The sequence below is a fragment of the Mastomys coucha genome, unplaced genomic scaffold (assembly GCF_008632895.1).
Source record: "Mastomys coucha isolate ucsf_1 unplaced genomic scaffold, UCSF_Mcou_1 pScaffold15, whole genome shotgun sequence".
Taxonomy (NCBI): Eukaryota; Metazoa; Chordata; class Mammalia; order Rodentia; family Muridae; genus Mastomys; species Mastomys coucha.
In genome coordinates, this window is record NW_022196897.1 from 135,571,815 (window position 1) to 135,598,354 (window position 26,540).

Below are 26,540 nucleotides of genomic sequence, written 5' to 3' on the forward strand. Positions count from 1 at the left end.
GGTTCCTCAGGATACTGGAAACCTTAGGGAGTGGTTCAGTTGCCAACCGACTCTAAGCAGGGACGTTAAATGACTCCCATTCTAAAGAGAGACTGCACTCAGACTAGAGCGGACTGTGCGGGCTCTTACTTAAGCTCGACCGGTTTCAGAGACAAACTCCATTAAGAATCATTCTCTTCACGTGGCTGAATCGAAACATGTGTAATGTCAACATAAAACCAATCCCAGCTGTGAACTGCATGAAACGTACCGCGAAGCAAACACAAGATTTAAGCTTTGTCAGGTTAATGTAGCATGCTAAGTAAGGACTCTAGAAAAATAAACTAAGGACATGAAAAAAAAAAAAAAGAAAAAGAAAAAACCATGTTCTGCCTCACAATGATAAGAAGCCGCACTCTTCTGCTGTCTCTGAAGGTTCTTCTTTGTCTCCCTTCTTTCTCTTGTGTTCTCTTTCCTTTGCTATGCCTTAGATTCTAATTCTCTTTCTGCGTTCTTCTCTCTCCTGCCCTTGCCTAATGTCATTGTTCCTAGATTTTTGTACCTTTTTTAGGAGAATAGACCACATGATTTTTCCGAGCATACCCTAAATCAAGCATTCCCTAAAAAAAAAAAATCAAGCATTCCCTAAAAAAAAAAAAAAAAAGTTCACACATAAATAGAAGAAGTTTACCACAGGGACTGGAGAGATGGCTCAGTAGTTAAGAGTACTGACTGCTCTTCCAATCCCAGCAACCACATGGTGGCTCACAACCATCTGTAATGAGATCTAATGCTCTCTTCTGATGTGTCTGAAGACAGCTACAGTGCACTTATGTATAAATAAATCTTCGGCCTGGAGCAAGTAGGGTCAGAGTAAGTGGAGTCAGAGAGAGCAGGGCCTGAGAAAAATGAAAAAAAAAATGTTAATAATAGATCAGTGTGCATGTGATCTTATCTAGCTGGCTAAATATTCATTTTTTATCACTAGCTCAACTGGTTCATTGTAAGTTAAAAACTACAATTATTGTGTCTAAATTAACAATGAAGTTTGGTGTAAATAAACCTAAATAAACCTAGCCAATATTTTATCTTCTGTCCTCATATGTACAATAAATCATTCATTCCCTTTTATGACCCTTAATTGCTTTACTGCTCTAGTGAAAGTATTCTAAATTGTAAATGCCTCCTTTTTATCTCTAAAGCTATTAACTTGTGACCTGGTGAATTCACAGAGTTCCAATTGCAGTTTTCATATCAGAAATATATTTATTTGTTCAGAGACTTTATTTTTACAAATTGATTATAATGAAATTATTTTCTTCACAGGCACAAATTTACATCTATGTATATTTGCTTATATTTTAAAAACTTCACATGATGAATTTAAAGTGTTAGTTTGTTTGTTTGTTTACTCACCTTACATATTGATCACAGGCCTACGTACCTCCTCTCTTTCCAGTACCACCTTATATCCCCTTCCCATTTTCCACTTGGATGTGCCCCTATGGGTACAAACCCACTCTGGCACATCAATTTGCAGCAGGATGTGGCACATCCTCTCCAAGGAATCCAAAGCCAGGCTACACAACCCCTGCTCCACTTGTTAGGGAAACCACATGAAGACCAAGTTGAATATGTGCAAGGGTCAATGTCCAGCCTATGCATGCTCTTTACATGGTGGTTCAGTCTCTGTGAGCCCCCAAGGGCCCAGGTTAGTTGACTCTGTAGGTCTTCCTGTGGTGTGCTTGCACATTCTGGCTCTTCAATCCTTCTCTCAACTGTCTACAAGGCTCCCCCAGGTATGTCTAATATTTCGCTTTGTATCTCTGTATCTGCTCTGTATCAGCTTCTATCAGATGCTGGGTGAACACAAGTATGTTTTAGGAAGAAAGCAGAAGCATGGGGATAGCCAGTATGAGGCAATCCTGGACATAAACTTTTATATCACTCTCTGTTAACATGAATGGATTGCAAATAAGAAGAGATATCTTATTAAGCCAGTGATAATACCATTCTTTTTAATGTTTTGGTGATCTAAAAGATAAAATGAACATCCAATTTGCAGGCAATCATAGTAAAAATGTTTTTTGACCCACAAAATGTTATAATGCATAGGTTGAGAAACGGTTCTTACAGAGATTTATTTCAATGTTCATTTCTTTCTATAGTTAATTTGGAGAAGATGTATTGTGACAGCCAACTGGTTTTATACACAGCAATCTTATATGTACTTTGGATGCTACATAAGGTGCTTAGTCTGTCTCCAGTAATTTTGTCTGTAGAAGAGAAATGTATTCTAAATATTATTGACAATCATACAACTTCATCTACCAATTTATGCATTCTTGGGAGTATAAATCTTGATCATTGTCTTTTATCATGAACAATTAAGGAAAAAATTCATTTCTAATGCAAGTATTAGAACAAATTTTAACATATATCTGGTGGCATTTGATTAACATAAGGCATTAAAAATGGAATACCAGTTTACACAACCTTACTCGTTTATATGTATATATGTGTGTTATGGTTCCTGATAAATAATTTTTTTGGATAGATACAAGCTAGAGACAACTGTGAAAAGAAAACCTCAAATGAGAATATGCATCCATAAGATTGGTCTTTAGACCAAGCCAGGTGGGGTTTTCTTGATTGGTGATTGATGTGAAAGGACCCAGCCCACCTTGTATAGAAACACTGTGGGCAGGTAGTTTTGGAAGACAAAAGAAATGAACTGATGGGGCAGGATACACGACTCATTGAGTAAATGCAAACACTGCCCTTTAGAGGGCCAGAGTTCAGTTCCCAACACCTATATCAGGCAGCTTAAACTTTCATGTCACAGTAGCTCTAATGTAAATTCTTGTCGTTAGCCTTTTCCTCATGGACACTTTCATTCATGTGCATAAATACACCTGCCACATACAGTGAGCCTAGCACCATGCTTTCACTTTTCATTCTGAACTCATAACAAGTCCATTATTTTTCAGAAAAAAGTGAGATTATAATTAATAAAGTTATTCAATACAGATGGCACCACTAACAAAGCAATATCCAATGTCATATTTACAAATATATCATGGTCCCTTAGACAAGAAATACAAGAATACAATCAAAATCAAAGTCCAAGAAATCACTGGGCCAGCTCGTCCCCTGTGTGTGATCTCCCTGAGTGTCAGATCAATCCTTTCTCAATAATAGAAGATGGGTTAGAAAAGGAGGGCTGTTCCATCAAAGCTGGAGAGATTGGCTTGAAGCATTCTGATGTTTCAATGTTGTAGAACATAGTTAGGACCTCAAAAATATCTCATGCTCTACGGTAAAGAAGAGCATGTCTCTGAATATTATTGGTATATCTTTGTGAGAGACAATATCTTCCATGTTTGTATAAAATAAGTCATCTGAGAAGAGGGTTTTACCCTGGATCTAGAGTAGCAAGTATCCATGACCCTCCCAACTTGGATGGTAAGATAAGAACTCATGTCACTCCTAAGATTACATATTGAGTGATTTGCTCAGTCACATAGTATTTTTTATCCAATATACTATATCTTTCAAAGATTAACAAAATAATTAAATAAAAGAATGAATTAATGAAATTAACCATAGGAACATGATACATCAATATTAAGACCATGTCTATGTTGAATTTGTATCATAAATTGAATACAATCTGAAAGAAATTCTTAATAATATTAAAAGGAAAAGGCATTTGCAAAGCCAAGTGTAAACACTCAGAATTCTCAATTCTATTATGAGGACTTAGAACACACATTATTACAACGTGGTATCTATAATTATTCACAAACATACTCCAATCATGAATGTGTATGGTATTTGTAAGAAAATAAAAAGATGAAGAGAAAAAGCCAAGGACAAAATCACAGAAATACACTCAAGTTCCAAACAGAAGACTTAGAAAAAATTTAGGCAGAAAAATATAATATTGTCCAATGTTACCTAACTATGTATGCATATATATATATATATATATATATATATATATTAAATAAAAACACATATTTTACAACTTGACAAAATTAACATGATTCCTAAATTGATAGGTTACTCACCCGACAGCTTCTGATCTTTCTACCAAAGAGGGGCCCTACAATCTAATGCTCTGTCTAGATATGGAGGTCACCAGAGATATCTTTTATGACTCAGTAACCTCTCAGGTCCCTTTGTGCACTCAGGCAAACCCACCCCCCACTGATGCTCATACACAAAACAATACTGAAGAATAATTTAAAGCATGCTTCCTGGAACTTGGCAGAGCCTATCCCTTCCCAGTGGATCAATACAGGGAGACGCATAGGCCAAGGCCACAGTCCAGGCCACCAGAGGACTATCAGAACCACAGTCTGGCTGATAAATCCATTCCTGTTCCAACACCTCTGACAGCTAGCCAGCCTGCTTTTACTAGAAAAATAGTAGCATCCACATTCACCATGGCATGACTTGTGGTCTGCCCCACAGCAGCAGCAGAGCAGAAAACTGCAAATTACCAATTAGCTACCCTACCAATGGCATCCATGGTTACTAGGCATGTCCAGAGTCCCACACAAACTAGAGCCACTTAGCTAGACTTAGCAATGATGCAGCAAGTTGACTCACACAGCAAAGGCCTTCCAAGCTCTGACCTCCACCACAGGGGCAAACAGAGCCTTAATCTGGGAAATGTGCATTTTAGAAGTATCTTAGTTAGGGTTTCCATTGCTATGAGAAGACAGCATGACTGAGGTAATTCTTTTTCTTTTTTTTAAGATTTGTTTACTTTATTTATATGAGTACACTGTAGCTGTCTTCAGACACACCAGAAGAAGGGATCAGATCTCCTTACAAATTGTTGGGAGCCACCATGTGGTTGCTAGAAATTGACTCAGGACCTCTGGAAGGGCAGTCAGTGCTCTGAACCACTGAGCCATCTCCCCAGCCCCCAACTAAGGCAATTCTTATAAAGGACACCATTTAATTGAGGCTTGGTATAGTTTCAGAGGTTCCATCCATTATCATCATCACAGAAAGCATGGTAGGGTCCAGGCAGATATGATGCCTGAAAAGGAAGTGAGACATACATAGTAATCAGAGGGGAGTCAAAAAAAAATGTCTCCTCTTCTGCAGAAATCCAGGAAGAGTGTCTCTTCTCCAGTGGGTGGAGCTTGAGCATAGAACCTTAAAGTCCACCTCACACTGACACACTTCCTCCAAAAAGGCATCCCACCTATTGCAACAAGGATACAACTCCTAATACTGTCACTCCCCATGGGCCTAGCATTCAACCACATGAGTATACGGAGTCCAAACCTACTCAAACCACTAGAAGTACAAATTCTGTTAGTCTCCCGGAACACAGGTTGTTCCTCTTCCCAGGGGTAGGGCCGCTGGTCTCATATTTTATTTCCAACACATGTCCAAAGATGCCATCCAACACCCTATAGCTGGGAAGTCCAGTAGCCAAAATTTTATAAAATTCAAACAACAACAACAAATAAAGCAAAAACGACACCATGAATTTGAAAGCAAGGAATGGAGTCAATTGGAGAGAGGTAAGAGGAGATGGTAATGACATAATGATAATCACAAAAGTTATTTAAAAAATTTAAACAGGCTTTATGGCCCCATGAACTCCAGAGACATAAGACATGTATTAGAGCAAACCAAAGTCTACTCACACTTTTTCTCTCAGGCAGCACATTTTCAGCCAGGAGAAATAACAATCCTGTTGGACATGGACACACTAGTTTGTCCACAACCTCTGTTTTGCTTGAACTACAGAAATTATATTTCACAATAAGTACAGTTCTTTCTTCTGATTTCTGATTGCTCCAGTCTGAGAACCCTAGGAAATAGCAGTCAGGACATTGATCTATCAGCTATATTTGGTCACCTGAGAAATCTAAACTGCTGTCAAAGTACAAAAGCTTTCAATGTTGATCAGTCATCTCAATTTCTTCATGTGTTCTTGTTCAGTATTAATTCCACGATAAATTTCAGGCAGGTTGGAGGACTCTCACTCACTGGTCTCTTTTCCTTCTTATTTCCTTCTCGCTCAGTCAAGGCTCAGCTTAGAAAAACACTTAGCTATATTCGCCTTGAAAAAGAGTAGGCCTGTATCTGGTGGAGGGAAAACCATCAATAAAACACTGAGTGACTCTGCCCCTCTACACAAGGATAGCTGCTGAGATCTGTAACTGATAACAAGCTGCTACTATCAGCAACTGTCCTGTCTCACACTTCTGTGGTGACATATTAGAGTCAACCAATATTGCACATATCTTCATAGGAGAGATTCCTAATAAGAAACTCAATATACTTTGGGTCACATGAAATTCACTGTTATATATCTTCCAGTCTGGCATGACTTCATTTATGTCATGATTTCATACAACCTTAGAAATTATTCAAACACACACTGTGTCCCCACTGTGTCCTTCTTTATAATGGTGACCCAGAAAGCAGAACTTCACTCTGTGATCTAGCTATTACCTACCTAATTTATTCCTTAGTGTACACAATAAACTATCCATCCATTTGTGGTCTGAAGTCAGAAGCCAAGGTCTACATGCAAATCTTTATCTCTTATTGGAATAGACCGTCCACTACATGACTCAAAGAGGTTATTTCAAACTGTGGTGGTACAGCCCTGTAATTTTAGAACTTTTAAGTTCTAGTCAGAAGGACAGAAAAGACATTACCTCATAGAGCAACAAACTAGGACTAAGGTGACTGAATTCACCATAGTGCTGACATATTCCTGAGTCAATGGGGAAAATCTGATTTTTAGGAATAGGCAGGCACAGAAACTTAGGCTATACTTATGAGTATTCAATTTTGCCTGTGGCAGCTGAATCCAAGTCTTACAACTTCTTTGATGGCATGAATTTAACATGAATTTTTAGTTTACAAAAGTAGATATATTAGCAATGCTATTGAACTGAATACCATATTATACAAAAAGCAGTATATAGATGTTTGTAAAACAACATAAGTAGATTCACGTCTTTATGACCCAGCAAAACTACAGACTTTTGTGAAAAGTCATGAACATATACACCTGTTGAATAAGAATACATGAATGAAATATATATATATATTTCATGAATATATACACATATAATATATATGTATACATATACATATATATATTTCATGAATATATATGTATATATATATTTTTTTTTCAAGAACAAATTGAACAGAGGTGATGTTTATATATGTAACTATGCTGAAGTTGCTGACTTCTAAAAAATACTAAAAACTTTGTTCCTTATTCTGAGATTAAAACCCACTGGCTCAGGCAATGAACATCAGCTCCTTAACAGTGAGGGATTAAGTAATGGATGAATTGCTAGGGCTCCTTTCTCTCTTGCCCAGAAGCCTTGTCTCTCACTTGCTAGGTGGGATGAAGGTTTGGAACAATAAACTTTTATTGAACCAGGACAGTCATGCTCAGAGAAGGAAAAACTTTTACACAGGCAAATATTCATACATATACACTCATTATTACATACTTATTCATTGTTCTTAACAATCTGTCTCATTAACTTGCACACTTACACAGACACCTCTGTACTTACATACATATACATATGGAGCAGAAGCCCACACACCAATGCAAAAAGAACTCATTCATTCTGGATGGAAAATAAGCTTCAACCTTTATTGCACAATTAAAGAAAAAGCTTGCACACTTTTATTGCTAAATGACTTAAACCTAAGTCAGTAAGAAAAGTTTCTTCCTCTTCAGTAAAACTAAACTTGCCTGGAGGTAAGAAAAATCCTCTGTTTTTCCTGTGAGAAGCCTAACTGCTCTCTCCGCTGTCTCTCAAGGCTCCGCTTTGTCTCTCCTCTTCTCTCTTTTATGCTCTATTATTCTCTGCTATGCCTTAGTTTCTAATTCTCTGTCTGCATTCTGTGTTTTGCTATCTCTTTTTGCCATTCCTACTTTTTTGTACCTGTTTTTAGGAAAATGTATCACATGATTTTTCCACCAATCCTATGTCTTTTTTTATTTTTACAAAAGTTCACTAAAAGTTCAGACATTAATTCAAATCATAAAATGAATAAAAGTGTTTACAACAGAGATGTTCTCATGTGTTTTCATTAAATCTACTTACCTAACTATACATTTTCTGTCACTAGCTCCACAGGTTCTCTGAATGTTAAAAGCCATAACTGTTAAACAAAACAAAACAAAACCAAACAGAAACCATAACTCTGCATCCAGGTTAACAATGGAGTTTGGTATGGATAAACCCAGGAATTATTGTTTCTTCTGTCCTTGCACCTACAATAAATCATTCATTTCTTCTCTTGACCTTTGGTTAATGGTTTTACAGCTCTATGAAATGTATTTATGTTGGAAATGCTTCTTTGTATCTCAGAAAAAACTCACGACACACTGAAGCCTGTGAGAGTGCTAACAGCAGTTTTTATGTTAGACAAAAATTTAATAGCAGTACTATCATAAAGGGCTTTATATTACCAAAACAATCTTAGGAATTATTACGGAATCACCATTAGGTATTAAGAAATCGTCTGTTTGCCTATATAGCATCACTACAGGTCAGTACATCTTCATTGATCTGTGGAAAATATCCCTAATTGGATGGGCAAATGCCACGGGATTATTACTTAATTTAATTATGACAAGAAAAGCTTACCAATAGCAGGAATCAAATCCTGAAAATGTTGTCCCTTTGGCCTTGCCTGCAAGGGCTCATCCATCATGCTTTACAGTCCATGGTTAAACAATTTCAGGAAGAGATGCTAGACAACTTGCCAATTTAAGCTGCTCAATCTCAAAATAAGACTTGTAAATATGAAGATTGGATACAGTTTTAAATATTATATCGTGTTTCATTACAGAACATGACAGTTTTCTTCTATGACTCAGTTTGCCAAAAACAGCTAAAGCTTTACAATGATTGTAAAAACGAGGTTAGATATATATTTTATTCATCTACCTACCTATCTATCTATCTATCTATCTATCTATCTATCTATCTATCTATCTATCTATTAGTGCACAGTCTTCATTTTTAACTAACAAATTTTTTTCTACATGCATAATTTTAAATCTTTGTGCATTTGATTATATTTAAAAAACTTCAGCTTGGAAAGATGGCTCAGAGGTTAAGAACGCTAACTGCTCTTCGGAAGGTCCTGAGTTCAAGTCCCCGTGACCGCATGGTGGCTCACAACCATCTGTAATGAGATCTGGCACCATCTTCTGAAGTGTCTGAAGACAGCTATAATATACTTATATATAATAAATTAATTAAAAAAATCTTCATGTGTTGAACTTAAAGTGTTTATTTATTTATTTATCCACTTTACTTCCTGATCACAGCCCCACTTTTCCTTCCAGTACTCTTAAATCTCCTTCCCACTTTGATGTGCCCCGATGGGTACCAACATACTCTGGCACTTCAAATCACAGCAGGACTAGACGTATCCTGTCCTATTATGGCCAGGCCAGGCAGCAAAACTAGCAGAAAGGAAATCTAAGGCCAGGCAAGAGTATCAGTCACAGTTGCTGCCTCAGTCATTATGGGAACCTCATGAAGAAAAAGCTTCACATGTACAATATTTGTGCAAGGGCCAAGGTCCAGTTGATGCATGCTCTTTACATGGTGGTTTAGTTTCTGTGAGGCACCAAGGGCCCAGGTCAGTTGACTCTGTAGATCATCTTGTGTTGTACTTGACCATTCTGCCTCTTTAATCCTTCCCCCAACTTCCCACAAGACTCCCTGAACTCTAACATTTCACTGTGTGTCTCTGTATCTACTTCCACCTCTGTAGGGTACTGGTTCTAATCCTTTGATTTAATCAGGAATTTAATCAGGAATCTCTGTGTCCAAATGCTAAAGGTCTTTGTCACCACGTGGCTTTTGATCCATCAAAGAAGATGCCAACAACCAAAGGCTAAGCATGAGGTGGGACACATAGAGTTACATGGGTAGGATGCAGAGAGGACAGAGAGATTTGCCATGACCCAGGAGGACAGAGATGAGGCAGACTAGGAGCTGTAGAGGGGATCATCTACAATGTAGGTGGAAAGTGAAAGTGGAGCATCAAGGGGAATCCCAAAAGCATCTTAGGCAGCAAGATCAATTAGCTTCATAGAAATTAACCAGACAACTAAGCTGAGGACAGACTTAGAGGTGTTTAGTCAGTAGTACTGGGGGCGGGGGGGCATGCTAGCCATGGGAGTCTTAGATATGCCCAGCTACTGAGCCAAATGACAAATTAAAAATAAACAATTGTATGTGTGTGTGTCTTTAGTTTCATAGATCCTTACTCATCAGGAAAATGCAAATAAAAATGATACTGATATTCCACTTTACACCCATCAGAATAACTACGATAAAAAATCAAAAGACAGCACATCCTAGCAAGGATGCAGAGCAAAGAGAACATTTCTCCATTGCTGGTTGGAGTAAAAACTTGTACAGCCAGCCTCTCTGGAAATTAAATTGGCAGTTTCTCAAAAAACTGGGAATAATTCTACTCATGACACAGCCATACAACTGCTGGGCATATACCCACCTGTGCTCTACCATATCACAGGACACCTGCATTATTGTGGTCATAGGAACTTCATTTGTTTTTGTTGTTGTTGTTGTTGTTTTATTAAATGTTTTCTTCATTTACAATATCTCTTTTCCCAGGTTCTACTCCAAAAAAATAAAATAAAATAAAATAAAATAAAATAAACACTAAAACAAACCCCTGTTCGTCCCCTCTATCCCTGCTCACCACCCCACACCCTCCTGTTTTCTGGCCCTGGCATTCCCCTACACTGGGGCATAGAACCTTCACAGGGCCAAGGTCCTCTCCTCCCATTGATGATTGACATGGCTATCCTGTGCTATACATACGCTGCTGGAGCCATTAGTCTCACTATTTGTACATTTTGGTTGGTGTTTTAGTCCCTGGGAGCTCGGAGGGTACTAGTTAGTTCATAGTGTTGTTCGTCCTAAGGGGCTGCAAACCCTTCAGCTCCATGGGTCCTTTCTATAGCTCCTTCCTAGGGGCCCCTGTACTTAGTCCAATGGATGGCTTTGAGCCTCTACTTATCTATTAGTCGGGTACAGTCAGAGCCTCTCAGGAGATAGCTATATCAGGCTCCTGTCATCCAGCACTTGCTGGCATTCAAAATAGTGTCTAGATTTGATGGTTGAATATGGGAAGGATTTCCAGGTGGAGTAGTCTCTGAATTGTCCTTACTTTAGTCTCTGCCCCATAGTTTGTCTCTACAACTCCTTGCATGGGTATTTTGTTCCCCTGTTTAAGAAGGAATGAAGTAACTACACTTTAGTCTTCCTTCTTCTTAAGTTTCCTACAATTTGTGGTTTGTACTATGTGTATTCCGATTTTCTGGGCTAATATCCACTTATCAGAGAATGCATACCATGTGCGTTCTTTTGTGATTGGGGTAAGGAGCTTTATTTGTAAGACCAGAAACTGGAAACTATCCAGATGTCCCTCAACAGATGAATTTGTAAAGAAAATGTTTCATTTATACAATGGAATACTATGCAGTTATTATACAAGGACAAAAAAAGTCTTAACAACATTGATTGCATTCATGGGGTTTCTCTCCTATGTTATGTGTTCTTTGTTGATGTATTAGACCAGATCGACTTGAAAAGGCTTTGCCACATTGATGACACGCATAGGGTTTCACTCCAGTATGTGCTCTTCTATGTATTTGAAAGCCACTGTTTGTTGTAAAGGCTTTTTCACATTGGTTTCATTCAAAGGGTTTCTCTCCAGTGTGTTCTTCTATGTAGTTGAAGACGACTGTTTCTTGCAAAGGCTTTACCACATTGGCTACATTCAAAAGGTTTCTCTCCAGTATGTGTTCTTCTATGTAGTTGAAGGCCACTGTTTATTGCAAAGGCTTTACAGCACTGGTTACATTGGAAAGGTTTCTCTCCAGTATGTGTTCTTCTATGTATTTGAAGATAACTATTTGTTGCAAAGGCTTTACCACATTGGTTACATTGGAAAGGTTTCTCTCCAGTATGTATCCTTCTATGTAGTTGAAGGTGACCTTTTCTGGCAAAGGCTTTACCACATTGGTTACATTGGAAAGGTTTCTCTCCGGTATGTGTTCTTCTATGTATTTTAAGGTGACTGTTTCTGGCAAAGGCTTTACCACATTGGTTACATTCGAAAGGTTTCTCTCCAGTATGTATTCTTTTATGTGAGAGGAGCTGACATTTTTGTGCAAAGGCTTTATCACATTGGTTACATTCAAAAGGTTTCTCTCCAGTATGTGTTCTTCTATGTAGTTGAAGGCCACTGTTTGTTACAAAGGCTTTACAACATTGGTTACATTGAAAAGGTTTCTCTCCAGTATGTGTTCTTCTATGTAGTTGAAGGCCACTGTTTGTTGTAAAGTCTTTACCACATTGGTTACATTCGAAAGGTTTCTCTCCGGTATGTGTTCTTCTATGTAGTTGAAGGTGACATTTTCTGGCAAAGGCTTTACCACATTGGTTACATTCGAAAGGTTTCTCTCCCGTATGTGTTCTTCTATGTATTTGAAGATGACTGTTTCTTGCAAAGGCTTTACCACATTGGTTACATTCAAAAGGTTTCTCTCCAGTATGTGTTCTTCTATGTATTTGAAGATGACTGTTCCTTTCAAAGGCTTTACCACATTGGTTACATTTGAAAGATTTCTCTCCAGAAAGTGTTCTTTTATGTCTTAGGAGATGATAGTTTTGTGCAAAGACTTTACCACAATGATTGCATTCAAAATGTTTCTCTCCTGTATAAACTCTCTTATAGCTTTGAAGAGAACTGTGAGATAAAAAGTTTCTATCACATTGATTACACTCATAGATGTTCTCTCCAGCAACTGTTGTTTTATGTATTTGGAGACTACTGTAATATGCAAAGCCTTCAAAATGTGGGATAACTTCATAGGGATTCTCTACAGTATAAATTCTTTCATGTCTTTGGGTATGACTCTGAAATGCAAAGGCTTTCCCACACTGAATAAACTGAGAGGGTTGCTCTTCAGTATGACTTTTTTCATGCCTGCAAAATAATTAGCATATGTGAAAGCTTTCTCACGTTCAAAACACAGATGAATCTTTTCATCTCTGTGAATAAGTTTTATAATTTAGTCTAATTGTAAAGAAGAACCTGATCTTAATCTATTATCACTTTGTTTACTTCCATGTAGTTCCTCCCCTTCATTGTCAGTTCTTTTGCATCTTTGAAGATTCATGAGATGGGAAGAACATTGATGATACGGTTCACATTTATAGCATCCGTTTTCTAAATGAGTTTGTTCACTTATTTGAACAGAACAGTAAGAACTCAGAGCTCTACCACACTGATTTCATTAATAAATTTTGGTATCATGTAACACTACCAAGGCAAACAGAAGAATTGGCACATACCTAATACAGCAATTTTCCATTGTGTGGTTTTGTAAATATCCCCAATAATGTTGGAAAACTAATTATTTGTAAACTTTTATCATATTTAGAAGCCTACTCAAAGTGGGGAGTACTACATTTCCTCTAATTGTGCTAGAAGAGGGAGAGGTTGTTGCTTATTTCAATACTCCTATGTTGACATGGATTGTATCCAGTGTAACTAATGGCATCCCTATTTAAAAAATAAATGGTATAGGGATTAAGGTTTCTCCACAACAGCTTTCCTGACTGTCATAAACTGTCCATCTCACAAAATTTGGCAATATTATTACAAGTATATTATTGACACCAACTTTAGTATATGCTTATTAGAAGCTTTTAGACACATCCTTATCACCTATTCAATGTCTATATCTTTTGTAATATCTAAGGGGTAGGAGATTAACTACACTGGTAGGTCTACAGGATAAGTATATTGTTCTGTGATTCAAATGGTGAGATCTGTTAAAGCATTATTTCCTTGTCTTTTTACTTAGAAGAATGCCTTGTAAACACAAATTAGATACCTGACATTGTTGTACATGATTTTGTGAGAAAGTAATAATCATCCATAACTTAAAGTCCCTTTTTAAAACCATGTTGCTTTTCTTTAAAACTCTCAGGACATATTCACATTTCTTATAAAACCTATTCTTATCAGGTTGCACATGAATATTACCTTTCATATCTTCTAGGACTTTGAAGATGTTCTTCAATATTATCATCTTCCCAAATATAGCCTAAAATATAGTACCAAAAAATTATGTTATATTACTGGAAGTTATACAAAATTTAAGATACTAACTTCAGTGAACCTTAGAATCATGATTACTTATTGCCCTCATTCATCTTTTCAACTAAAATTACAAAAAGAAATAACAATAACAAAGAAAGAGTTGTCTATACATTTTAAAAAGTGAAAGGAAATTCACTGCCTTACCTATAGCAGTAAGATTCCTATATGTCTCCAGCATCACATCTTTGTAGAGACTCTTCTGAGAAGGATCCAGCAAAGCCCACTCTTCCTGAGTGAAGTTCACATGCACATCATCATAGGTCACTATACCCTAAAATAGCCCATACATGTGTACGTGAGAAAATATATTGCTGAGAACATTGTAAATATATACTTCATTGAGATTATAGTCATATGATTCTGGTTATTCCTCCACTTGCTCCCTCACACAAAAGCTCTAATGTAATCAAGGCATTTTAGAAAGAAACTGAATAATGAATGAGCTTCACCTCTGTCATTTCTGCACCCTTGAGTAGGATGAAGCCTTCCACATGAAATGTCAATTAGGACACATAAAAACACCCAAGGAAACAATTCAACAGTGCTGAGCATACATCAGATAAATTGTATGAATAAGTACTAACTAAAAAAAAAAAGATGAACACACTGGGTGCATTCACTCATGCCTTTAATCCCAGCAATCAGGAGGAATACACAGGTGTATGTCATTGAGGTGGATGTCAGCCTGGTCTAAAATATGAGTTCCAGTACAGCAACAGGTATATATTAAAGCAATAACACCCCTACAAAAATCAATCAATCAAACAAAAAAGTTAGAAAGAACTAGAAAGAACTCAAAGGTCTTCACTCAAGTTCCTACAAATAATTGTCCATTCACTCCAGGTCCGTACTCTTCTTTTGAAAATCTTTTTTTTTTTTTTTTAATTTTTTTTAAAAGGTTTATTTATTTATTATGTGTAAGTACACTGTAGCTGTCTTCAGACACACCAGAAGAGGGCATCAGACCTCATTATGGATGGCTGTGAGCCACCATGTGGTTGCTGGGATTTGAACTCAGGACCTTTGGAAGAGCAATCAGTGCTCTTAACCGCTGAGCCATCTCTCCAGCCCAAAGTTGAAGAGTGAAAATCTTAAGTGACCCAATTTCAACAGTAAAATTAATAAGATCTTAATAAAGGTAATGTATGTTTAAACCTTTGCAAATGGACAGATGAAAATAAAATCCCCCATAATACCCAGTTCTTTGAGTTTTAGTTAATTCCAAAAGTAGTCAACTTGACTACCAAGAATAGCTAGCACAGCATGCAAAACAGAACAGCTGAGAAAGATTTTCTCCCTGTGGAAGGTAAGGAGAGCATAAAAGCCATTTGCAAAGCAATGATTTTCTTCAACAAAGAAAACATAGAGATTTTTTTTGTTTTTTGTTTTCTTTTTTTTATTGATTTAAGTTTTATTGCATTATGATGAGAAAAAATACATGCTTTCAATTTATCTAAATTTGTTAACATTTAAAAAAATATTTTAAGTAAATAGAGTTACATCACATTCTTGTTTTCCTTTTAGACCCCCTTCAAGACCTGTAATAACTTTCATTTTTTTAATTTGTCATAGTCTTAAAATTTATAAAATATTGCAACAACGAGTATGATAAAAATTGCTTGATATAAACAACAATCAATTGAACAGTCTTATGTAGATGCTTGTGTACAGCAATACTGAAAACACATACATTTGTCTCAATATAAATTTGAAATAACTCCAAATATATTAACTGTATATTTAAAGAAAAATACATCACTACTAGTATTTTTTTCAAATGAACATGAATAGATAAAATCTTTGATTTTGTTTTTGTTTTGTTTTGTTTGTTTTTTTAGTAGAGATTAAAATCTTGGCTCTTACTTGGCCCAAAATAAGAACAATTTTTAGACACTGGAGATCATTGTAATAAGGCTGTACTTCAGTGACCCTCACATCACCAAAGGATTTTACCTCCACTGTAGCTAAGCTGAGAGTTGACAGTTCTGCTGCACCAAGGAATGAACTGAAGGCACGATTTTTGGATACAGATTTCCTGCTATGGTCAAAGCTATTTGACTGGAGTGATTGTCATCATTCTCAGCCCACAGAGAACAGGTTACATTCATTTAAGAAATGGTGTATGTATTAAGATGGTCTATCCATGAAGTCATTCACCAACTGTTACAATGAACAAATGGTTCTGCTTGGAGGGTGGCACAGACATTAGGTGAGAGTAAGAATCTGGTTCATTGGCTGTGATGATTTTCAAAAGCATTCATCTCAGGGAAAGAGTAACTTATAAAGTCATCTTCTTCAAACTTGATACAATAGTTACAAACATAAAGCAAAGCATTCAGCCTCACTCTGTTGTTCTCTCCCAAGTACTCTCCCAAGCCACCTCCCAAGTTAATTGCCTATGTTTCTTTTAACTGTATAAATTTTGAAATATGTAAACTGTTCTGAAAACTACACTATAGTGTAAAAACATCAAATAAACAATCCTACTAATAAAGAGGCTGGGATAGGAGAAGCCTGATTTCAAGACCATTTTGTGGAACCCAGTAAGACACTGTCATATACAAGCAAGCAGAAAGTGAATATGGATTGTACAATATTGGTCCCATTTCTCCAGTTACCAAATTAAAAGGACCACTAACTACACGACAGCCAACACATTTCTAATTCCTCATATTTTTGAATTAAAATCAATTAGGATATGTGGGTAATATTAACTTCCACGTTAAAAGGAATTGTTACTTCCTGTTATTTTTGTTTTTAGTGATGGAATTAAATTTGTGGGGGTTTGCTGAAAGATTATTTCTTGCTTCTTCTAGAGTACAGTTTTGTTCCTTATATTGGTAATTTCCATCTATTATCCCTTGTAGGGCTGGATTTCTGGAAAGATATTGTATAAATTTTGTTTTCTCGTGGAATATCTTGTTTTCTCCATCTATGGTGATTGAGAGTTTTGCTAGGTATAGTAGCCTAGGCTGACATTTGTGTTCTCTTAGAGTCTGTATGACATCTGCCCAGGATTTTCTAGCTTTCATAGTCTCTGGTGAGAAGTTCAGTGTAATTATGATAGGCCTGCCTTTATATGTTACTTGACCTTTTTCCATTACTGCTTTTAAAATTCTTTCTTTGTTTAGTGCATTTGGTGATTTGTTAATAATTTGGCAATATTATGTGATGGAAGGAATTTCTTTTCTGTTCCAGTCTATTTGGAGTTCTGTAGATTTCTTGTGTGTTCATGGGCAACTCTTTCTTTAGTTTAGGGAAGTTTTCTTCTATAATTTTGTTGAAAATATTTATTGGCTCTTTAAGTTGGGAATCTTCACTGTTTTCTATACCTATTATCCTTAGGTTTGGTCTTCTCAATATATCCTGGATTTCCTGGATGTTTTGGATTAGGATCTTTTTGCTTTTTGCATTTTCTTTGACTGTTGTGTCAATGTTTTCTATTGTGTCTTCTGCCCTGAGATTCTCTCTTCTATCTCTTGTGTTCTGTTAGTGATGCTTATATCTATGACTCCTGATCTCTTTCCTAGGTTTGCTAAATAACGCCAGGGATGTCTCCCATTGTGATTTATTTATTGTTTCTATTTCCATTTTTAGATCCTGGATGGTTTATTTCATTTCCTTCACCTGTTTCATTGTGTTTTCCTGTAGTTCTTTAAGGGATTTCTGTGTTTCCTCTTTAAGCGCATCTAGCTGTTTACCTGTGTTCTCCTGTATTTCTTTGAGGGAGTTATTTATTTATGCCCTTCTTAAATTCCTTTATCATCATCATGAGAAGTATTTTAGATCTGAATCTTGCTTTTCTGGTGTGATGGTGTGTCCAGGACTTGCTATGGTGGTAGAATTGGGTCCTGAGGATGCTAAGAAACCTTTGTTTCTGTTGCTTATGTTCTTAAGCTTGCCTCTAGCCATCTGGTTATCTGTAGTGCTACCTGCCCTGGATAAATCTGCCTGGTGGCTGTCCTATCTGTGATCCTGGTTATGTCAGAACTCCTCAGGGTCAAGCTATTTCTGTGATCCTGTGATTTGGGGATTCTGAGATCCTGGGATCCTGGGCCCATTAGAGTGCCCAGGAGTGGAGCTTCCTTTGGGTGTTGTGGGACTGGCTGCAAAATTTGCACCCAAGGTCTGCTTAGAGCACCAGCCCAGACAGACTGGAAGGAACAAGTGCCACTGGGCTGGCAGAGTTCCTGCCTGCCTTGGTCTTCCTGGTCTCAGTTACTCCTGGTGTTGGGACAGACGTTATGTCCTCCTCACCTGTAATCCTCTGATCCTGGGCTTGCTAGAGAAACTGGGAGTAGAGCTTGCTCTGGGTGTTGTGTGGAATTTGTGCCTAAGTTCTACTCAGGTCACCAGCCCAGACAGACTGGAAGGAACAAGTGCCACTGATTCACAAAATACCACACATAGTATGTACTCACTGATAAATAGATATTAGTCCAGAAGTTTGGAATACCCAAGTTACAATTCACAAACCACATGAAGCTCAAGAAGAAGGAAAACCATAGTATGGATACTTTGGTCTTTAGAAGGTGGAACAAAATACCCATGAGAGGAGATACAGAGACAAAGTGTGGGTCAGAGACTGAAGGAAAGGCCATCCAGAGTCTTCCTTCCCCACCTGGGGATCCATCCATATACAGTCACCAAACGCAGACACTATTGTGGATGCCAACAAGTGCATGCTGATAAGAGCTTGATATAGCTGTCTCCTGAGAGGCTCTGCCAGGGCCTGACAAATACAGAGGTGCATGTTCAAAGCCAGCCATTGAATTCATCATGTGGTCACAAATGAAGGAGTTAGAGAAAGGACTGAAGGAACTGAAGGAGTTTGCAACCCCAAAGGAAGAATAACGATATTATCCAACCAGAGCTCCCAGAGTCTAAACTACCACTAACCAAGGAGTACACATGGACTGACCCATGGCTCCAGCTGTATATGTAGCAAAGGATGGCCTTGTAGGGCATTAATGGGTGAAAGTCCCTTGGTCCCGTGAAGGTTTGATAACCCAGTGTAGTGGAATGTGATGGTGGGGAGGTGGAAGTGGGTTGGGTGGGTGGTGTCACACTCTCATAGAGTCAGGAGGAGGTGAGATCGAATAGGGGGTTCCTGAGGGGGAATTCGGGGAAGGGGATAACATTTGAAATATAAATAAATAAAATATCCAATAACAAAAAACTAAGTGGTACCACTGATTAAAGTAGAAACAAAGAGAGGCCTACAAATATCCTCCAGTCCTTTCAACAAGAACTATGGGATTATAGTCAAAATCAAAATGAAAGAAATCTCTGGCCAGCACTTATCCTATGGATTCTCATTTTCCCCTTTGCCAATAATTGAAAATCGATTTGGGGCAGATCAATTGGAGAGGTTTACTTAAAGCATACAAATCTTTCAACATTGAAGAAAATAATTTTGACTACTAAAAATATCTTGTTCTCTTATGGTGAAGAAATGTATGCCTGTCAGGTTCACTAAGAAATCATTTGTTTCCTATGATTAATGACTATATACAAGTTGACACCATGCAAAATTTTTTGTTCAAGACATGGTTTCTCTGTATAGCCCTGGCTGTCCTGGAACACACTCTGTATACCAGGCTGGCCTGGAAATAAGAAATCTACCTGCATTGGAGTCCCAAGTGCTAGAACTAAAGGTGTGTGCCACCATCGCCCAGCAGACATGCAAACTTTTAAAAACCAAAAGCAAGAAAGCAGATTTTTTTCAACATTGCATAGTTTGTACTATACCCCTAAACATCTTATTTTACACTAACTGCTTTATAAATCATAAGCACTTTGAAAACATATGTATTCACATTTTCATATGTATGATTATGTATGAGGGAGAATGTCTTTCATATGTGCACTGGTAACACACAGAGGAAGAGGGTATCAGCTCCCCTGGATCACTCAGTCAACACACTCTCTTTAAATTTAAAAGCCAACAGAAACCAAGGAACGAACTCCCACCCTAGGAAGACAAACCCAGAAATTAGCACCTAGACCTATAATCACACTAAAGAGAGATGCCTAGACACCAGCTTAGGAACATAATCAATAACAGTCAGCAAAATATGTCATCAACTGAACAAAACTGTCCTCACATAGCAAGTCCTGAAGATTCCAGCATAGCTGAAAGCACAAGAAAAAGACCTTAAAAACAATTATGTGAAGATGACAGAAGTCCTTAAGGAGGAAGGGATATAATCCCATTTATAAAAACCAGAAAAACACAATCAAACAACTGGGAGAAAAAAAAAAAACAAGAAATTCCATATATAAAGCAAAGTAAAACCAAGCAAACAATTGAAGAAAACATAACTGTTCATGACCTCAAAATGGAAATACAAACTGTAATAAACCCCACAAACTGAGAAATCCTGGCAATGTAACTTTTGGACTGCAAAGAGGAACTACAGTGTCAAGATTTACCCATAGAATAGAGATGCAAGAGAGAATTTCAGGCATGAACGGTACAATAGAAGGAATGGATACACAGGATAAAGAAAATGATATCTAAAAATTCCTAAAAATGCCTTCCAGTCTTCATGTCCACTGGGACAGATTGACCTGTCTGCCCTTCTCAACACCTCACAGTCTGCAGGTCTCCCAGGAGATCTGCAGCCAGCCAGGATAACAGGTAAGACACCCACCCAAATGTCCGAAGCAGCTGGGACCCACAAGAAGCCTAGCAGGTGTAGGATGCACCACTTCCTGAAAAAGCCATCTCCCTTCCCATCGGCACCTTGGCCCCTCTCAACACCCCACAGTCTACAGTATTCCCAGGAGATCTGCTGCATCCAGGGTATCAGGTAAGACGCAGGCTTGAATAACTGGAGCAGATGGAAGCCCCAGGGAGCCCAGTGGACACTGGACCCTCACCCCTCTTAGTGAACCCTATCTCCATTGTTCTGCACCTCCACAGGTCTGCCCCTCTCACAATACGCCACAGTCTGTATGTCTCCCACAAGATTTGCTGCAACCCAGGGACACTGGAGGTAGGCTCCAGATAGAGACACCCAGGCCAGTTAACACCACCAGAGATAACCAGATGGGAACAGGCAAGCACAAGAACATATGTAACAGAAGCCAATATACTGGGGCACAATCACACAATGCTCCCACCACAGCAAGCCCCAGATATCCAAACACACCTGAAAAGCATGATTCTGACCTAAAATCCTATCTCAGGAAGAAAAAAGAGACCTTTAAGGAGAATATAAATAACTCACTTAAAGAAATACAGGAAAACACAACCAAATAGGTGAAGGAATTGAACAAAGGGTCCAAGAACTAAATATGGAAATAGAAACAACAAAGAAATCACAAGTGGAGGCAACCCTGGAAATGGAAAACCTGGGAAAGAGGTCAGGAGCTACAGATGCATGCATGTATCATTGGTACAGGGGGGAATACCTAACGAGAACTCCAATGGCTCAGGCTCTAAGATCAACAATGGACAAATGAGACCTCCTGAAACTGAAAAGATTATTTAAGGCAAAAGACACTGTCAATAGGACAAATCACCAGCACACAGATTGGGAAAAAGTCTTCACTATCCCCACATCCGACAGAGGGCTAATATTCAAAATATACAAAGAAATAAAAAAAAAAAACTAACCCCTAAAAAAAATACAAGCAACCCAATTTAAAAATGGGATACACAGCTAAACAGAGAATTCACAATAAAGGAATCTCGAATGTCCTAGAAGCTGTGAAAGAAATGTTCAAAGTCCTTAGTCATTAGGGAAATGCAAATCTAAACGACCCTGATATCATCTTACACCAATCAGAAATGCTAAAATCAAAATCTCTGGTGACAGCACATGTTGTCAAGGATATGGAGAAAGAGGAGCACTCTTCCATTGCTGGTGGGATTGCAAACTACTACGACCACGATAGAAATCAAGTTACTGGAGGTTCCTCAGTAACTTGGAAATCAATCTACCTGAAAACCCAGCTATACCACTCTTAGACATATACCCAAAAGATGCTCCACCATACCACAAGGAAATGTACTCCATCATGTTCATAGCAGCCTTATTTATAGTAGCCAGAAGCTGGAAACAACCAAGATTTCACCGGAAGAATGGATACAGAAAACGTGGTTCATTTATAATATGGAATACTCCTCAGCTATTAAGAATGAGAATATTCATCAATAGGAGGAGAGGACCTTGGCCCTGTGAAGGTTCTGTGCCCCAGTGTAGGGGAATGCCAGGGCCAATAAGTGGGTGAGGGTGGGGTGGTAGGCATTGGGAGTGGGGAGGCAACAGGGGTTTGTTTTTGTTGTTTTTGTTTGTTTCTTTGTTTTTTGGAGGGGAAACTGGGAAAGGAGAAATTTACATGTAAATAAAGAAAATATCTTATTTAAAAAAAAAAGAATGAGGATATTGTGAGTTTTGCAGGCAAATAGATGGAACTAGAAAATACCACCCTGAGTGAGGTAACCTAAACACAAAGGACATGCATGGTATGTATTCACTAATAAGTGGATATTAGCCAAAAAGTAGAGAATACCTAGGATATAAGCTACAGAACTTAGGAAATTTTACAAGCAAAAAGTCTCAAGTGAGGATGCTTCAATCTCACTTAGAAATGAGAAAAATAGCAGGGCGGTGGTGGTTCATGACTTTAATCCCAGCACTTGGGAGGCAGAGGCAGGAAGATTTCGGAGTTTGAGGCCAGCCTGGTCTACAGAGTGAGTTCCAGGACAGCCTGGACTATACAGAGAAACCCTGTCTCGAAAAAAAAAAAAAAAAAAGAAGTGGGAAAAATAATCCTGGAGGCAGGGGGGTGGATCTGGGTGGGAAAGGGTGCATGGACAAGGAAAAGGAGAATAGGATGAGGTATGGGGGTAGGAGGAGACAGGAGAGAAGTCCAAAGGACCAGTAAAATGAATAGAAATATGCAGGCTTGGGAGGTGAGAGGTGAGGGATCATCAAGAAAGTACCAGAGACCCGAGAAGTTAGAGACTCTCAGGGCTCAAGGAGAGTGACATTAGATGAAATGCCCAACAGTGGGGAGAGTCCATCTCCAGTAGATAGACAGGGCCTCAAGTGGAGGGACAGGATTACCAACCAACAGTCAAAATTTCTGACCCAGAATTGTTACTGTCTAAAAGAACTGCAGGAATAAAACTGGAGAAGAGACTGAGGGAAAGACAGTCCAGTGACTGGTTCAACTTGGCATCCATCTCCTGGAGAGCCACTAAGGCCTGACACTATTACTGATGCTATGGTGTGCTTAGAGACAGGAGCCTAGCATGGCTGTCCTCTGAGAGGCCCAACCAGCAGCTGACTGAGACAGATGCAGATACTTACACTCAACCATTGGACCCCTATGGTTGAATTAGAGGAAGGCTGGAAGAAGCTGAGGAGGAGGGCAACCCTATAGAAAGACCAGGAGTCTCAACTAACCTGGAGCCCTGGAAGCTCCCAGACATGAGCCACCAATCAGAATGTGTATAATATTTGTGAAAAACAGTGAGGATGGAGACAAAAAGCCAAAAACATAAGCCTAAAAACACATTCAAGTTTTCATCTAAGTACCTAAAGGATTTACATGAGGAAAAATGTGAACTTGACCAATGTTACCTGTTACTGTATGAGTATACACATTAAATAAACAGACATCAAGATTCTTATAAAAACAACTCAATTAGTTCCATAAACTGTTATACTTCTCCCCCATGCTCTAGAGCTGTCTCTGTAAATGGAAGTTATCAGAAAGGTGGGCTATGACTCTGCAGCTCCTCATGACACCTTGTGGTTTCATGCAAACCCAGCCCCACTGAAGCCCACACACAAAACAATGTTGAAGACCATTTTAATGTCTGCTTCCTACTATATGGATGATATCACAAGATGTGCAATCTGTCTTATCCACCTACCCATCACCATGCACACCTGAGAAATCCTGCAACATAGAAACTCCTTTTGTACCCTGGAATTGAATTTCTCTGAATCATGCCATTGTGGCTGGTTCTAATCAAATATTGATGAAGGATCATCCCTATCACCTTCTTTCTATCAATTTCTGAACTACTTATAAAACTTTGATATCACCATGGGCCTAGTTCATGATTATAAACCAGAGTTGTCTCCTATCTTATGGATTGTGGACAAATGCCTGGACAATCCTGGTAACCTAACACATGTATACGCGCATCTTATTCTCCAATAGGCCTTTTTAGCATAGCATATATCTGTGTGATGTTTTAGAGGCAGCCCTCCCTCACCTACATTCTACTTGCTGTCACTACAAGCATTACTAAATCCTTTACACCAATTTTACTCTTCTACATCACAGCTTACTATTGGAGTGCCATCCGATACACGAGATGCCTTTTACAGTCCACAACACTAACTCTAAATGGATCTTATACCTACATGTATAACATCTTAATGCTAAGGCCAAAACTTCCTGAAGATACTAGAGAAACTAGGGCTTTCAGAGTTTGCCATCCTGTCAAGGGTTTTTCTACACAGAAGCCCCTACTCCAAATGTTTTGTATAGATGCAGCCACCCCAGGGAAGTTATGCCTAACCCACCGCCGGGTCCAGAGAGAGAACAGTACCACAGGGAACCTCACAAGTCACAGCTTCTGTCAGGCTGCTGTTTACCACCCAGCACACCAGCCCCCTCTGCTCAGCCTCCTGCTCCTCCCCTTGTGGGAGTCGGCCCTGCACTTACCATGCGGCCCTGCACTTACCATGTCGGGACTTTGAGCTTGCCCGAACTCCCCGCACTCAGGAGCAGTGCACAGAACACATCTTGCAGAAACATTCACTAGTATCACCTTAAAAGACGATCTCGCAAGATCGCACCCGGAAGAGCACGTCTATTTTTTGATTGGCAGATCCGTCTGGATGTTCTGATTGGTTAGTGCACCTTGAGTGACATGAACACCACCCATAGGCTTAGAGTGTGCTGAAGGGACACAGGGAAATGGATCCAGGCACAGGTTGCCAGGCCAAGGGCAGTCCTTTCCCGGATCTGTAGAAATCTGCATTTCAGTACCACTTGTGTCTGTCCTCCAATTGCTTACTGCTCTGTTTTCAGGACTCTGATGAGGGGAAGACCCACGACTCTAATTTGCTGTTGCTAAGATACCTGCTTCTCTCCTTTGTGGGCCACACTGCAAATTTGGAGCTTGCCTGAGCTCCAACCACAAGTCTCACTTCCATAGTATAATATGGTGGCTTGAAACAGCCACATGTTTTCCATAATGTGTGGTGTGGCATTGCCATCAAAAAAAAAAAAAAAATTACAAAAAAAGAAAAAGAAAGAAAGAGGAAAAAAAAACTTGAACATAGAAAAATTCTGAATGGAGTTACTAGCAGCAGCTGGTTGGGATCTCATCATTCAATCTTAGGAAGAACTGTTTGTCACAGGGAGCCATAATTCAAGTGGAAAGCCCTTTCTCCATTTGGAAAATTTAACACTGTCTCTTATCAGTGATCTCCTTTCTGCAAAGAAAGAAAATCTTATTTCTGCTTAGGTTTCCATTAAGGGTAGTTTATTTCTATTGCCCTGTTTGTCATACTTCTTGAAGTCATGAGCCTTTCTGTATCTTCCCCTCAGACTGAAATTTCAGTCTGACACTTCATTGAGGTAAATGTATCATCCCCTAGAACTCTGGTAATGAAATTGGTTCGTTCTTACGTCTTTAACCATGACTCCTCTGCCTTTTGAGCAGTCTTCATGTTAGTTTTATTGTAGGAAATAAAATCTGAAACCAATGGACTTTTTAGCATCCACAATTAAATCCTTTCTTTTATGAGTTGCAGTGGTTGTGTTGTCTCTTCACAACAAAAGAACAGTGACTAAGATATCATTTTAATGTGGTTTTGTGTGGGAGAGTTTGTGTGTGTGTGTGTGTGTGTGTTGTGTTGATTAAATTTTAACTAGGATAAGTATTAAAATTCATATGTAAAATTTGAAGTGGTAGCATAGATTTTGCTAGGGAGAGCTACAGCCAAGAAGAGAGATGTCACAATTACTTCTCATTTCCCAACATCATTAGAATGTGTGTGTGTGTTAATTTGCATTTGAAGTCATTATTTTTCTTTCTACATGGTTTAAGGAAGATTTTTTTTTAATTAGTTGCTATCAGCAGCATTGAAATAGCATGTCAAAGGGCTGGAAAGGGGTCTCAGTGGTTAAGAGCACTGGCTGCTCTTTTAGAGGTCCCAGGTTTGATCCCCCATATCCACAGGACAAACATCAAGGTGTGACTCCATTTCCATTGTAGGGAGCTGCTTGGATACAATCGTCAGCTGCGGCCGCTTAGACGATTGTATCCAAGATGGCGG

General features: G+C 38.5%; 1 protein-coding gene across 1 annotated transcript; it reads right to left on the bottom strand.

The window, feature by feature from the left end:
- Window positions 1-11,411: 11,411 nt before the first annotated feature.
- On the bottom strand, window positions 11,412-25,057 carry LOC116091112 (zinc finger protein 431-like). Its single transcript, XM_031372179.1, has 4 exons — window positions 24,938-25,057; window positions 14,365-14,491; window positions 14,104-14,164; window positions 11,412-13,038 (listed from the first exon to the last, which is right to left on the bottom strand). Exons 1-4 carry the CDS (start codon window positions 24,938-24,940, stop codon window positions 11,745-11,747), a joined length of 1,485 nt encoding a protein of 494 aa, XP_031228039.1. The 5' UTR covers window positions 24,941-25,057; the 3' UTR covers window positions 11,412-11,744.
- Window positions 25,058-26,540: the final 1,483 nt, after the last annotated feature.

Excerpts from the sequence above, each read along its gene's own strand:
- LOC116091112 (XM_031372179.1), bottom strand. Across the intron at positions 14,165-14,364 it reads TAGGAATCTTACTGCTATAG|GCTATATTTGGGAAGATGAT; the intron begins GTAAGGCAGTGA and ends ACTATATTTTAG. Across the intron at positions 13,039-14,103 it reads AGTCCTAGAAGATATGAAAG|GCATGAAAAAAGTCATACTG; the intron begins GTAATATTCATG and ends ATTATTTTGCAG.